Source organism: Cupressus sempervirens, chromosome 6 (assembly GCF_028749045.1).
Source record: "Cupressus sempervirens isolate cs-2001-9-10 chromosome 6, ASM2874904v1, whole genome shotgun sequence".
Lineage (NCBI taxonomy): Eukaryota > Viridiplantae > Streptophyta > Pinopsida > Cupressales > Cupressaceae > Cupressus > Cupressus sempervirens.
The window spans coordinates 178,364,253-178,380,934 of record NC_143123.1 but is presented as its reverse complement, the minus strand read 5'-3'; the positions used below and the strand labels follow the sequence as shown (position 1 = coordinate 178,380,934).

The 16,682-nt window shown below is 36.5% G+C and overlaps 1 protein-coding gene across 3 annotated transcripts in view; it reads left to right on the top strand.

Moving 5' to 3' along the window:
* Positions 1-239: 239 nt before the first annotated feature.
* The window catches only part of LOC149551829 (mitochondrial-processing peptidase subunit alpha-like), a 52,345-nt gene continuing 35,902 nt past the window's right edge, over positions 240-16,682 (top strand). The window contains exons 1-2 of one of the 3 annotated variants that reach the window (XM_089787331.1): positions 240-329; positions 4,074-4,184. In XM_089787331.1, the coding sequence (XP_089643457.1) occupies positions 4,146-4,184 (39 nt within the window). In that variant the 5' untranslated portion in view covers positions 240-329; positions 4,074-4,145. Of the gene's footprint in view, positions 330-4,063; positions 4,185-16,682 lie in introns of all 3 variants that reach the window. The other 2 variants (XM_089787330.1, XM_089787332.1) reach the window with 2 other exon arrangements.

The window sequence follows — 16,682 nt, the reverse complement described above, 5'->3', positions numbered from 1 at the left end:
TCTCAACCCTCCCCCAAAAAAACCTAGCTCTCTTCTTTCCATTTTCTAATTAAATAAATAAAATCTTATAATTGACTAAAAACCAATTTATCAAAACAAAAAATAATAAATAAGTTAATAAAAATTCATAAAAAAAAAAAAAAAAAAAAAAAAAAAAATACAACAAAACTCAAGAATTTATAGAAACCTTTTATTTGGAAGACACATATATAATAATATAAATATAATAACCATACCCCACCTTCTTTTCCTTTGAAACATTATTAAAACGCGGAGGTCTTGGCGACGCAGATAATGCTGGAGATCCTCGGCACCTGAAAGTTTTGGAGGTAAGATCTTGAGAATACTATTTTCGCAATGTATCTTGAGATTTGATTTGGAGAACACAAAACTAAACACTTTACTGGGCAAGTTTTCATTTCTTCTTGTTGTGTTTAATTTTTCATTGGAGGAGGTGGGCACGCTTTTAATCTGGGACAAGGGAATATTGCTTGAAGGTCTGCCTTGTATCTGTTGATTTTCTCACTGGAGCTTTGCCATCGAGATTTTGTGCTCATTGGAATCTTTGCTGTTTAGGTTAATTCTTTTGATACGAGAATCCCCTTGTATTGAATGGTTGTTAGTCCGATAGTTTAAAACTCTATCTCGGCAGATTGCCGGGCGATTTAGACTAATACTATCTCCTCTGGGAAGATGCCTTTGAAATTCGGGGCTTTCTGGTTTCTGGGGCTCGATTGCCATTAGCATGTGAAGATTTAAAATTTGATGTAATAAAACAAAATGTTTACACTGTAAAATCAATGAGTAATACACATTTTAATTATAAATGATAAATTAGTTATTATATTTTGTTGATTGGCAAAGCAAACCAAGGAAGACAGAAACAAAATGTAGAAACAGATTTGAAGGGGAGAGAAAACTAAATGCTTACAGAAGAAAAGCTGCGGCGACAAATTTTGGTGTAGAGCGAGGCACTGACACTTCTGCCAGAGGTGAAGTACTCACATTGGAGATGCAGGTTCTAAGTAAACCTTGAGGAAAATCAAACCCTAGATCTTTATTGAAAAACTAGTAATACATCAAATCATAAAAACATCAATAAATGGTAGGAAAGACCAAACCCCGACAGAAGAAATGCTGCGGAATCAAATTTTGGTGGGAGAGAAGCACCGCCACTTTTACCACAGGTGAAGCCCTTGTATTGGAGATGCGAATTCTGGAGAACTCTTTAGGAATATAAAACTCTAGATCTTTATTTAAAAACCTAGGAATACAACAAAATACAGACATATCATTTAAGAGGAAAGAAAACCAAAGCCTGCCTGCTGCCCGACAGAAGAAATCTTGTGGCAACAAATTTTGTTGGGAAGGTAGACACTGCCACTTCTAACACAGGTTAAGCCCTCTCATTGGAGGTTGACTTTCTGCATAATCCTTGAGGAAATACGTTACTAGATGTTTACTTAAAACATTGCACTATAAATGCTTGCGACAGAAAATGCATTTGGAAAAATGATGTAATCTCTGTAAATTTGCATTTTATTTTGCAGTAGTATGCCATCTCTTTTTGAACTTTTCAATACAAATTATATTGATATCCATATTAATTGTTATTGTTATGCTTGTAAATAAAGGTTTTTTTTTAAAGAAAAACTTCTCTTTCCATTTCATTTAAAGTTATGTGGGATTGAAGCAAGCCTTAGTTGATCCCCATTTTAATCGTAGCAATCTGTACTGAACTCCAATCAAATTCCAAATAATAAGTTTGATTTAATTTTTCAAGTTTTTTGTTTTAGTGCAATCAAACCTGGCAGGAATTAAATCGTACTAACCTGCACTGAACTTTGACATTGCCATATATAATATGTTTGATTGAATGTTTTAGGTTTTCATAATGAATATATCTTTGAAAGTTTGATGGTTTGTTTATTGGATTGCCATAACTTTTAAGTAGTTTGCAAGTGCATACGTAAACCTTTGATGGCCATTTTACTGGTTATATCATCATGGTGTATCTATTTTTGGTGGCTTGTTTTATTGCATTATCAGGAAAATAATTTTATGAGTAGTTTTCAATTGATTCTTCTTGATATGATGATATGATATGATAGATTTTAATGATGTCCATGAGACTAAAGTAGTCTATGGGACCCATGCAATCACCCTTCCGAGTCAGGAGTCCGGAACTAGTCAGTTGCAAAGTTTTGGTTAACTTGTCTCTCCTTCTCTGAAGTTTGGTAATCAAATCCGCTGTTCTCTTCACTTGATCTTCCTCAAATAAATAGTTGAAGTCCTTGTTCTGCAGTATTTTTGTATAACCAGATCTGATGTCATTGTAAGCCAGGCACTCCTTGACAAAGTGCTGCTCTGTCTCAACTGTTCCCATATTACAGAATAAACATGTTCTGTCTCCTTGATAAATATAAGAATATATTGTGATATTGAAATGCTTGATTCTGGAGAGACCTTAACGTCATTTGTTCTCAATCACATTTGGATGTACATCATTAGGAAAATGACTATATGTATTATTAGTAAGGTCTCTTTCTTTCTGATAATTATCACTACACTTAATGATTTTGAAAAGCTTGCTTCTGGAAAAGCCTTTACATTGCCGTTATCATCACATTTGGATATCCATTAGCAGGCATATAATATATTCAATAAAGAAAAAATGTGGAAAAAACTTCATCATATTTTTTTGACCTTGCCATTAAGTAACTCTAATTTTTTGACGTCTATGGTTGAATTTTCCTCACCAACCCACAACAAGTGGTGTACAATATTTTATTTCAAATTGTAGTTTGTGACAATCTAGGGATCCAGATTAAGCTAATATGGCTTGTGGTAATTTCTTTCTTAATATCCTGTCTTTTGTATATTTTAAGGATGAATTGTCACTTGGATAATGAGTTGGATTGGATTCAGTTGTGCAGTTCATGATTCTTTCTTTCTGATTGCCTTGTTGGTTTTACAAATTTTAGATAAATTGTAGCACTCAACTTGCCACAAAGATGGGAATGCACCACTGGGGTTGCAAGATACATCAAGGGTCTATTCCTGCAAACATTTTTCTTGGATTTGCATCTACCTCTTATAGGAATGGCTAAGTGTTGTCTCTCCACAGGGTTTTGAACTTTGGTCTTCATAATGCCAACGGCTTCACCTTGTATTATAGACCAGGACATGCTGGATCAGACCCTATTTGATGTATTTTACGGTTTACCAAAGATTCTAAATATAGTATTTTACTACTTTAGATTAAAATGAAATGTTAGGAGTGTTGGCATGTTACTCTGCCAAACAGTTGAACAAAATGAATTAGATTTTATACATAAGATGTAGTTATTCTTTATCACTGGATTGTCCAGGGCGGAAATCACATAGTTAGTCTCATTAACTTAGAGATCTAACATCAAGAAAGTTTTGGAATAATATTTTTGAAAGAACTATATATGTTAGTTTAATTCCTTGTTATTTTTTTGAAAATTATTTGCTCATTATTTTGTGTTTTTGTGATGCTTTCATATGTTTTTTTAGAAACATATCCACTAAGTATTTACATATATATCTGAAATATATATCAATAGATTTAATTTATGTCTATGTATACATGCATATAATGGATATTCAGGATTTAAAAAGTGATAAATCAAGTGATATTTTTTAACTGTTCTAGTTTTGATAAGTAGGAGATATTTTTAAGTGCACAGTGCTTGAATAACCAATTCTGAAATTCATCGTTTAATTTAAACCATACATCATTATTTTACAGTTATACATAATTTATGAATAATATTTTTTTATCTGCTTAACATAGTATTTAAATTTATAACAGTAAAATATAAGTACCTAAGTCATGACAGAGGGTTTACATGTTTTTGAAAGTTTAATTAGCATTTATGAATAAGGTGATTTCATTTCGGTTAAGTAGACAATCTCTGGTTTGAAACACAGATCTCTTTAGCATATGTTACCATTTAGTAATCTTTTCTGCAAAAACCAATATTATTATTAACCCTTATGTATTAAGTAAACCTTATATTATTTCTATTTGTTGGAGATAAAGTCAGGATTTGTAGCTGTGGAGGATTGGAGCTTCAGATCGACTCATTATAATACCTTTAGCTGAAGCTGTTGCAGCCATGTTACGAGCCAGAGCTTCACGTCTTTATCAATTAGTGGTTAGTGTTCCAATTGTTCTTTTTCGTCCATATTTTTAGATAAACATTTTCTAATATCAACCATCATCGATATAAAAGTTCTTTCTTCTAGTATTTGAAAATTTGGATGTTTTGTAATACGAAATTTCATGGTTATGAAAAAGGCATTTGCTAGCTCAAAAGACGTGTTGAGTTCCAATAGAGATAAGAGTTTTAAGAGAATGCTAAGCAAAGTTGTTTGAGAGAATGTTCACCTTCATAAAATAAACAATGTGAAGCTGTTTTATCTGCTTGGGCTCTTGCATGTCTTGAAGTTGTTTGTTTAAATCAGAGGAGCATTTAGTATAAGTGCATGAATCAATAGAAAAACTTAATCCCTTCCATATAATTAAATATGATAATTGTTTAAGCAAGAGTTAGTGAAATTGGCATGGTAGTTTTACCTTAATAGTTCATCATTTGCAAGGAATAATATCCAAGGGAAATCACAGTGAGCCATGTTTACTTGGAGTCCCATCTCTTTCCTTGAGATGTGTCAGGGAGATGGAAACACATCTCCATTACTGGAGACATCTCTGAAACTTCCTGATTGTTTAAGCCATTGTCTCCTATTGCTTCTGAAGTATCTCAACTGGAAATTGATGTCTTCTGTCAAAAAACTCATGGCGAAATACATTGAAAGATAAAAAACGAGGTGAAATAAACAGAAAAGGCCTGCATAATGTTTCATGCTGATATTTTTGATCATCGAAAATCCATTCAAAGTTATTGTGATTGGATCAACTGACAATGCAGACTTTTTGGGAGGGAGAAAAATAGTTGTGTGACTGATTGATTCTGTCTCATCGTAATGGTCTAAAGAGAAATTGCCTTTAATATTTACTTTTGTTGTATTACTGATTTACTATTCTTGTTTTCAAAGTTATATCTGATTTTTTTTGGAAATTATTAAATTACATAAAAGACTGGCATCCCCAAGTACCCATCTCCTATTTATGAAAATTAGCCATACTGGTATTGGTTCTAGTTTCCAGCATCTCCAATTACTTCCGTCTGCTGGTGACAATGGTGTGAACTAATATTATGTCTACTGTTTACATATTACTGGTAAAAAAGTAATCAGAATGGCCTTTGGGCACTTGTGAAAATCTATAAAAGACATTCTGAATTTTTTATGTGGTTCTAAAACTTATGTTGATAAAGGATTTGGGAACTTTCCATTAGATTTATTTTTTGTTTTTTTGGGTCGGTGAAATAGGTATTTTATCAATAAATATAGTAAACATTACATCAAAAGGCCACATACTTAATAAGGCCCAAACATACATGTAACCCCTACAATCTGACCCCACTTAAACAACTTGACATTACAAAGCAAGGGGTCATTACTTCCACCTAAACCAACTAATAGAAACCTTACTATGTTAAACATTGTATTCAAACATTCACCGACGAAACCGCCTTCCAAAACTAGCCTTCCAAAACCATCGTTCAACTCCATCCCTGCTTCAATCTCTTCAAAAAATGCCAGGCTCGAAACATACCTTTAAAAGCCTTTACAGACATTTTTGCTATTAGCTAAGATTCTGCATCAGATTAATCTTCCTCGAATCCAAATTTGCTGCAAAAAAACCATCTTCACCTCGCTTTTAGCTATTAGCTTCTGTCATACAATCCGCCATTTCTTCTATCACATTGCCCCGCTTCCCTCGTCCTTCTTTTGTGTTTGATAATCATCCATAAGCCAAAGAATTTCTGCTTACATCTTCCATCCCAGGAATCCTCAACCAGTAACCAAAAAAACAAAATTTCACCCACCACAAATCCACCCAGTCACACCCTCAGAGGAAAATCCAGCTTCACTACCATTCTACGCCTGCGATGGCCAGCAGTGCGATGACGACGGGAAGGAGTAACATTAAACCCCATTACCCGTCTACCATCTCTTTCCTGGAAAGACTAGATTTCATCCACCAATTTGAGCCATTCCACCATAATTTTCTCTTTATAAGCCTCTCGGCCACCACAGGAAACCAAATTTACCAATTTCCTCCCCTTCTACTTCATCTTCAAAACACTCGCTATAGTCAAAACCATGCCCAGGCCACGCCCCTTCTAGCAATGAATCCACACCCACTATCAGGTCTTTCAGAAACAAAGAGTTCATAACTCACTTCACCTCTTCTTCCATAAATTCCAACTCCAATCCCCACGCCATGATCATTGCTGCGATGTCTACATTGACGTTCCAACGATGGGTGGAGGTTTGAAACAAATCCCCCAGAGTTCCTTTCACTGACGCAATCACCTTTGGCATTGGACAAAGGAGCAGCAGACGAAGGCATTGATCTTGCACCGGGCCATATAGAGCTTTCTGTTTTCTGCCTGTCCTAAATATAAAGGTAGCCTCCATCTCTTTACTTGCTGTTGCTTCCTTTTCGACTTTCTTGAACTAGCTTGCATGAAAAGATAGACATCAACATTTTTTTGTTCTATTAAAAACCTCACCCAACTACTTCACACAAAACACACGCTTGAAACTGACATCATCTCCTGTCAAGCCATCATGATCCGACAGTGCCTTTCCTGAAGTGTCCCTTTTAAAAAAAATATAAATCTTTCTCAAGATTTGCTTCAGCTTTTCATCAATGCCATCGTCCAACATTCCACATCAACAACCATCTCATCAACTTTTCCAAAGGTTGTTTTCTGTTTTTTTAAAAACAAATCTTTAAAAAAATAAATTAATCAAAAAACTCTCCCCAACCACTACACCAGTCAAAACAGCATTTCCCTGCTCAAGAGAATTGGCCGCCCATTTAGAAAGCCTATTTGCCTCTGCATTTGCTTCCCTAAACACGACTGATTTTAAAATCTTGCAGAGTTTCTAACTCCTTATTAATTGTTATGACAAATTTTTCTAAATGCCATGCAGAAATATTATTCCTTCTGATAGCCTCCACCACTAAGAGTAAATCTCCCTCTAGATGTACTTTTTGACCACCAGCTCGCTTAGCACACTGAATAGCCAGTAAGGCTGCATGAAACTCAGCCTCATTATTTTTTCCATCTGGTAAGCATTTACCCCCAGATGCCAAAGTTTCCCCAACATGATTTCTAACAATAAAGCCAGCCCCTGACCTCCCAGGATTCCCAATAGCTGCACCATCAAAGTTTGCCTTCACCCATCCTTCCTCCGATGGTGTGCAACTTGAATTCAATCTCTTGACAACATTCTTTTTGCCAAACCTCCAACTGTTCTAATCTTGATCCCTGGCTATACACTCTGAATAGCTCTATCTTCCTTAGTAAAAACACCCTGCTTCAGCTCTTTCCTAAAAACAACAACACTTACAACCTCCTCTATAGAATGATCAATCCTCCATAGTAATCCATCCAAAGGCTCCGCTTTCTCCTGAAAAATCCTCCTGTTTCTTTCCTTCCATAACTCCCAAATAACTATCGATGGACAAACCACCCACACACTAGCCAACATTTTCCTCCTCCTCCGCGACCATGAAGAGAAGAAGTCAAATAAAGTGTTCCTCCAGGGTCCCTACCAACCCAATTTTACTTGCACATGCCTCCAACAAGCAGAAGCCATCTCACAATTCAGAACTACAGGATCCACTGATTCTTCCTCCTCACAACACAACTCACATCTCAAGGGGCCTTGAAAACCAAGCCTTTTCTTTCTTTCTCCTGTCAGAATACGCCCTTGAACAACCTGCCATGCAAATGACCCAGCTTTTGGCAATAGATCCTTATGCCAACATAAATCCCCCGATTCAAAAATGGTGTCTGCTCTCTGGGATAATAAATCATAACCTAGCTTTACTAAAAACTCCCCTGAAGTAGAAGCACACCACCTTATTTTGTCAGTATTCTCTGTTAAAAAAACTTTCCTCTTAGAGAAAAGACCCTTTATTTTGTCAGTATTCTCTGTTAAAAAAACTTTCCTCTTAGAGAAAAGACCCTTTAAAGTTTGTTGTTGTTGATGAGATAAACCTTCCACTCGCCAGTCCTTCCAAATCCAAACTTTACCCAACACACCTTCAGACTCTTGCATATAGTCTTTGACCTTATAACCCCATAAATCACCCAACACTTGATTTAGCTCCCCATCCTCACACTTCTCCTTAAGAACCTTATACCCATTCCATGAGTCATCCCAAAAGTTTGCTTGTCTCCCATTGCCAACCCTTCAAGAAACATGATCAGTGATAACATGCCTACAAGAAATAATGAAATTCCAAATTAGCGATCCTTTTATTGGATTTTGAACTGTCAAAATCCTCTCTACATTGTTAGAGTCCAAATACTTAGCCCGTAAAATTCTAGTCCATAACTGTTCTGAGTCATTAAAAATTGGCCACACTAATTTTGCCCCTAAAGCCAAATTCATTAGTTTCTATCTCTCAAGCCAGCACCTCCAAACCTCTTTGTCTGACATAGCTTGTCCCATCTCAACAAAGGGATTTTATCATTCTCCCTAGCCCCACTCCAAAAAAAACCTCCTCATTTGTTGCTCTACAATTTTTATCACCTTTTTAGGAATATTTAGACACATCATAGAAAATATAGGGACAACAAACACAACCAATTTTAGCATCAGAATACGCCCAACTGAGTATAACCACCTTCCTTTCCATCCTTCCATCTTCTTTATATGCCTTCCTTTTCATCCTTCCATCTTCTTTATACACTTTTCTACTAAGCTTTTCCAGACATCCTTTATTTCTTCCTTGAAAAAGAGGGATCCCAAGATACCGACTAGGTAACGACCACTATTTTATGTTTAAAATCCTACACATAGAAAGCTGTTTACTCATACGAGTGCTAAATAAGAAAATCTCAGATTTGTGCCAATTAATCTTTTGCCCAGACACCATTCCATACAGTTCTAAAGTCTGTTCCAGTACTCTAGCTTCCCTTTCCGTGGCATCCCCTGCTAGAAAAGTGTCATCCACAAACTATAAGTGTGATGCAACATCAATCCCTTCAACTACCTTAACATCTCTCCAGAGAACTTCTCTTCTGTTCACCCCAATAAGCCTTCCGAAAACCTTAGCCAAGATAATAAAAAGAAATGGGGATAAGGGATCCTGTTGTCTTAGACCTTTCTCTAATTCAAAAAAACCTTGAGGGCTTCCATTTACTAAGACAAAGAACCTTGCAGAAGAACTACATTCTTGCACCCAACTAATCCATCTAGGCTCAAAACCAAATTTTGCCAGGACTTTCAAAAGGAAATCCCTATTAACTTCATCATATGCTTGCTTGATATCCAGTTTATCCATCATTTTACATAGGTTTTTTGAGCAATAATAATACCTTCAAAAATGGATCTTCTAGGAGCAAAGCCACTTTGTTCCATCGAGTTAACCGAGTTCAAAACCCCTTTCAAACTGTTTGCAATGACTTTGGAAATTATCTTATATAAAGTATTTTATAGAGAGATAGGTTGAAACTCCTCAAAATTCCTACACACATCCTTTTTTGGCGCCAAGGCAATAAAAGTATTGTTTAAGTCTTTCAGCACAAACCTCCCTGCCCTCTATTCTTCCACCACTTCCGAAACTTCTGTCTCCAAACAATCCCAGAAAGATCTAAAAAATCAAGTTGTAAACCCATCAGGTCCAGAACTTTTGTCCCTTCCTAGCCCCTTTAAAGCAAGCAACACTTCCTCTTTTGATACTTTTGCTAACAACATTTTGTTCTGATCTTCTGTCACACAATTTGGGATACAATCCAAAAATAGGGCCAAGTTCACAGACACATCTTGTCGATCCTACCCTTGTTTTGAAAAAAGGAAACAACTTCCTCCGTAATCAGCCCCAGATCCTTCAGTAAAACACCCTCCTTGTTCTCAATGGAAAAAATATTGTTATGAGCCCTTCTCACTTTGACTAAATTATGATTTTTTTTTTGTGTTTCTATCATCTTCATTCAACCAAGTCTCACTGGATTTCTGGCGCCAAAAAGCCTCCTCTCTAACCGAAACCTCCTCATTTTTTCTTTAACTTTTTTCCCTCTAAGAAATCTTCCTCCACCATTCCTTGCAAAATCACTTTAACTTCTTTAAAGATTCTTCTAACTCCAATTTCTTCCTGAAAATGTTCTGAAAAGACTGCCGATTCCAAACTGTCAAATTCTCCTTTATGAACTGTAATTTTTTGAAGAAAACAAATGCCTTGTTTCCTTTGAAGGGAGGAGCATTTTTCCACCAATGCTGTACTAACTCTTTAAAACCATCCGCCCTTAACCACATTGCGTCTAATTTAAAAGGGCATTTGTTCGGAGAGGATTCTTTCTGTAGCCTTAGCCCAATAGGTAGTGGCGTGATCCATGAATAGGCAAAATTTCAGCCTCCACCATCCAATTAACACTAGACTAGTCCCCCCCCCCAATAGGAATCTATCCCATTTTTTTGCTATATTAACAAACCCTGGTCTCCTATTTGTCCATGTAAACTCACCTTGTTTAAAGGGTATGCTCACAAGGCCATTTATAGTCACAAAGGAAGATAAGTCCTCTTGATTAACTGATCTCCATCCTTTCCCTCCTCGTTTCTCTTTAGGAAAGAGAATAGCATTAAAATCCCCTCCCAACACAACCATCTCATCTTGCAGAGCCTCCTTCACTTCTGTCAAAGTTTGCCACACTTCTTTCTTATCCCTACTCTATGTAGTGTCATAAACATTAAACACATTAAATTCTACCTCTAATTTTCTCGATCTTAACTTTAACCACTGCCAGTTACTTCCTTGGTGCATGACAACAACAACAATCAACTCCTTCCATAACACACCAACACCCCCTGACGCTCTTGCAGCTTCCACAAAGGGAGCTTCATCCTCTTCAGGAAGGGGTCTTCCCCCTTCCCGATTTCAATTTGCTTGGACCTTTCACACTACCAGTTATCTAGATCAAAGCATTTAAAGTCCTTCTGCCCCTTTTCTGGCTTACTCCCACCTATATCTTATTGTTTTTCCTTTCAGTTTGAGATAGAGTTCTCTTATCCTTTAAAGCTATGACATCAGAAAGCCCAAAAAGTCCTCAGCCGCTTCCTTTATTCCTTGCTGGGGATCCCCCCTCCCCTGATTATTTCCTTCCCAACATTCCAGCTCTCCTGCTGACATTCTGTGGACTGTTTCTTCGCTTATACTCTCTTTTGAAACTAGAGAGTCCACTCTTCCCTCCCTATTACAATGCTGACAATCCCTATTGCCAAGAGTTTTCACCCTCACTTCCAGCCTTCCGCCCCTTTTTGAAAGTCTTCACTACAGCCGCGAATCTCCTCATGCAGATTGTTCCATCTTGCTCTCAAAATCAGATCACCCGCACCAAATAGGATATCTTCCTTCTTACTACCTTGCTTCTCCTGCAATAGGTTGCCCTATTCAATAATCCATCATCTTCCTTCTCCTTTAGACGCCTTTCAAGCATACAGTTCTCTGAATCATGGTTTTCGCTAAGACGCACCTCACACGCCATTAACTCCTCCTCTATGGACAGAGGCTATCGCCAGACACCTACCTCTGAGAACAATTCTATCATCTCTGGTAACGGGTGGCAATCATTCCAGATTATGCAAATCTTGGGGAACATTTGAAAGGTGATCTTATCTACCATTCCCACAACTTTAACAAATGTTCCAAGCTTATTATTAATCAACTGATATCAATTCTCAGTCTAGTATTCCTAGGGGAGATTTCTCAAACCTACCCAAATAGGGAAATTTTTTATAACTTCCTTTGTTGGGTCAAAATTTGGGACCCATGGCTTCATATAAAATCCAAACCCATCCATGAAATATGCCCCTCCATTCAGAATCCAATCCCTACCTTGGGTACTATCCACTGTAATCATCCATAACCCATTCTCAAGAGTTTTAAAGTCCTTCACTTGACCCCATTTTCTATCCAACTATTGTATAAGCTTACCTATCGACGGCCAGGGTCCACCCCATTTTAAAAAGAAAGCATTTCTTTTTAAGAAGCTTAACGTCTCCTTCCAAGAGCCTTGCTCCACAACTATCTTGTCCACTATGCATCTTTCCTGCTCTGACTTCTTTATCCATTGCTTTTCATGATTTTCCACAGCCTGAGGTCTTCTCAATCTTTGAGCAATCGAACTGAAATCCACTTTGCCTCCAAGATTATTTAGGTGAACCGTTGCATTGGGTGATGGGGGTTCACACCGTTTCTGATCCTTCCATTCCCAGTTTGTTCCACATTCAAAACCCCTTGTCTAATCTCAAAACCATCCTTTCTAATGTCCCCTCCATTGAGCACTAAACTTGCCATGCCTCCCTGCAAATGGCCAGCAATCTTTCCATTGAGCCCTGTAGGATAAACCTTCATGCCTCCAAAAGGGTTCATTTGTTCCTTGCTGTACACCCCATCTTCCATCACCCCTGAACTCTCCTCCATTCCTGCTGTAAAACCCTAAACCCCGGTGCTCCTGCATCCTCGAGAGTTACTGTAATACTTGAATCTCTCTAGAGAGTTTGCATAACTGTTAGGTATAAAAATGAGAAAAGGTGAAGTCACAAGAAGACAGTCCATTAGATTTTATTTTGCTTTATATAGAAAAAGAAGGGAAAAAAATGCTGCAATCCCTAGGTATCAAAAGGATTGAAATGTGAAGGAATTCTTGGTAATGAGTATGGACACTGACATATCTTTTTTTTTTAATCGATAAAGGGCTATTGCCAATATTTTATTAATTTTTAAACAAATTTACAATCTAATTTTTTCCCCGTTCAAAGTGTAGGTACGGGGGGAAATGAACAGGGAAGAAAACCCCCACCCTAGTCTTCCCAGGACGCAATCATCCTGTCTACTTATGATTACACTTACCTCTAATTGCCTTTTATTTTGTTCTAGGGACCTTGAATTGCTTTTTAACATTGACTCACTTAATTTCTTAAATACCAGCAAAGCCTCAGGTTTGTGAAAAATACAAGAAGGTGTTATAATTTACATAGTGATTTCTGCTGAGTTAGGAATGTATTGTCTTCTTCATTCTTCTTTGGTGCTGATTTTTCCTGCAATTCTTCCTTTAGGCTAAGATCATTGTTAGCTGAATTAGACATAAAATTTTAGAAAGTAAAAAACAATATCTTGTTTAAACCCTTTGAACCAATCTTTTTACCTTTGTAACACTTCTTGTTCCATTGTCTATTTTAGCTTGGATTTTTTTCTAAGACGATTAGTAAACTGAAATTTAGAATTTGCTTCGCTAGAACAATTTAGCTTAAATGTTAGTTTATAAAGATCCTAAAGTACTCTCTATCGTTGTGGATATTTACCATTGATCTTATCACATGTTTCTATGCTTACACTTATTAAGTTATTTGTGATCCATTCTGCTATCGAAAGGAAATATTGGTAACACTGATTTGATTCTATCATGTTAAATATTATTACATTGATTTTAAACCAAATATAATCAGATACTAATTTATCTTGGGTAAAGGGTAAGTTGCTGTATTCTTAGTTGAACAACCAGAAAGACCATTTCAGTATGTTACCATACTTGTCATGGAATTATATGCAAAGGATAGAGGAACTAAGAAATCACAGAGTTTAGGACTCCATTAATAATTGATCTTCTGTGAGAAAGTAAAATATCATACGATAATCAAGAACAGGGCAAATAGAGACTATACAAAGGGGGGATTCTCAAATCAATTATGTTTTTTCAAAAGATAAAGATGTAACCCTGGAGATATTTCCTGATTCGATGAAGTAGATTAAGAGAGGGAAATAATTCAGAAAATTTAATCATAATAGGTAAAATTATTCTAAAACAGTTTACCATCTGTTAATATCACACTAATCACTTTCATTCATGGCAATAACACAATGTGGCAAGATCTTTATAGTTCAACCCTATTTTTCCAAAACATTGCTATTAGATTTCATTATGACCTTATTCAATTTTTATACATTTAACAGTTTAATTACAAAGTGTTCTTCCCCTGTATTCAAAATTGGGAGACCTCTTTCATAGTCGCCTATAATCCGGGATTGTACAATGCTAAACCAGGTATTTACTTTATATGCCCTTCGACCAAAAACCAATACTAAGATTCAAATTTTTTAACCAAATGAACAAAATGGTTGGCTAACCTACTACAAATTAATAGACGGACAAAGTAATAGTCATGGCCCACGGATGATGATAATCTCATAATTAAAGTCATCCAAAACAGGGGAAGCTGTTTCAAGATCTTTGCCCTTGGCATTCTTGTGATGTTTGTCTACCTTCTTTTTGCTCAATTTTTGAAAGCTTGGGCAGAATGAATTTAAAGTTGTTTAGATCCTTTAAACTCAGAGAAGATGGAATGCTAAGATTATACAATTTGAGATAATTTTCCAACCACTCTGCTATCTTCCCTTAATAGCTTGAACCACCACATGAGAACATAAATGTTTTTCCCCATGCTTGGCCATACTTAATCAAACAATGTTGGATCCCGAATGGTGAGGATGGGTTGTCTAGTAATCTTGGCATTTTGGTGGCTACCTATAGAGGTGTCCATATATGCTTTAGGGCAAGGAATTTCCATTCATTGGTTGATGCTCAAAACGACATTGTGAAGACCTTTCAACCAAGTCTTCTCAAATATTGGTTCTGTCAAAAAGACAGAGTCCCATTGATCGAACATTGCTCTGAGGAGACACGCAATGAAGGAGCCTATTACATTACTATTCGACCTCCATGAATGACTGTAACTAAAGTACTTCTCTCCTAACACCCTGGTTACAACCAATCTAGCAAGGTCATCTATCTTATTCAGAATGATGTTCTAACTTTCCAGTTTTATAGAACATAAAAAAGCCATGGTCGAAATCTCGACAGAGTGAAATAACACTATGCTAGTATCCATTTGCAGAGCTGATAGTGTCAAATAGGAATCATGTTGGAAACTACGATTAGAACAATTGTTATGTTGTCATTGATGTCAAACCTACTGGAGAGACATTTACTAATAGTGTAGAGTGCCATATTAGTTGATTGATGAAGAGGATTTGAAAATAGAGATGACTAGATGAACTAGTGAAGTTGTTGAGTGACGAGGAGCGATTTTGATAGAATTACAGAGGGCACTTGATCAGTTAGTCTTTGACAAAATGATGTATTGTTTACTTTGTGTATAAAGTATAGAAGTGTTGAGTTTAACACAAGAAAAGACTAGTAAAATGTGGTCGGTCAATGAAGGAGCTGGAACAAAAGATTAAGGAACTTAAGAGTTAGCCAAGGAAACAATATTAGCCGAGTGATAGTTATGGCTGGGCAAGATGAAGGAGCAAAATATATTAGGGACCGAGCGTAGTGAAGACCAAGCTACATAGTGACGACCGAGCAGAAGAACATAGTAATGGCGGAGTGTTAGCAAAGTTAAAGTTTGTGAAAGAATCAAGTTTAAGGCCGACATAGTTGAATGTTTGGATTAGTAATATGTGTGGATGATAAAGATTGATGAGTTGGCATATTTAATGCACGAATTGATTTTGTTATGCGATCAAAGGCAAGGATTTGAAGAGAAGTTTCTAAAAGTATCAAGAAAGGAGTATAATAACCCTAAGATCTATGGTGATGTTTAAGCGACAAAAGAGCAAAACTACCTATTTAAGAAGGCATAAGAGATCTTTTCGAAGGTTGGTTCGTTGTTGATTGGCGATTTTATGGAGAACTTGTGAAGAATAGTGTAGCAGAGAAGTGAAGAGATTGGTGAAGTGTGATTGCTTGAAGGGTTGCCAAGTAGATTAGTGATGGAGATGATAATGAAGTCCAATCAATGAACCAACAAACGAGCTGAATGGAGATTGCAAAGTGAGTTGTGTTTTAGAGATCAAACCTACTGTTTTAAACCATTGTGGTAGTCAAAGTCTTTTAATCAAGGTGACATTCTAATGGAATGATCCAAAGTCCTCTAACTAGGCCAATCCTAATAGGGTGATTAAATCCTTTAACAAGGTCACACCTAATAGTGTGTTTTGTAACCTTTAACAGGGTTGACTCATAACCGAGCTCACTTCAGAAGAGTGAAAAGTGGTAGCATGATACTTGGTGGTATTTCTCAAATTGGGTTTCCATGTTAAATACTAGTGTCATATGTGTGTGTGTTATATGTGTGATGCATGCTATTTACTGTTGGTCGACATATACTAAACATAAAGTTAATGAACAAAATGTTAAGTTGTTGATGATATGCTATATGGACTTGTTGTGAAATTTTCACACCATTGCCCCAAAACTTTTGGGGACCCCCTTTTTTTGGTTGCTTTGGCAAATTTTTTTGAAGTTGTCCAAATTTTTTTTCGAAAACTTTAAGTCTTGGACACCTTTAGGCCATAGGGGAGAGGTTTAGATCTATTTTCACCTGCTTTCAATTTGATTTTCCAGAACGACCAATTTCATCCTTAGGTCGAACAAATTTCAAAGAACAACACTTGGCAAGATAAAATTGTAAATTTTGTAAGACGATTTGTTTTGAAAATTTGG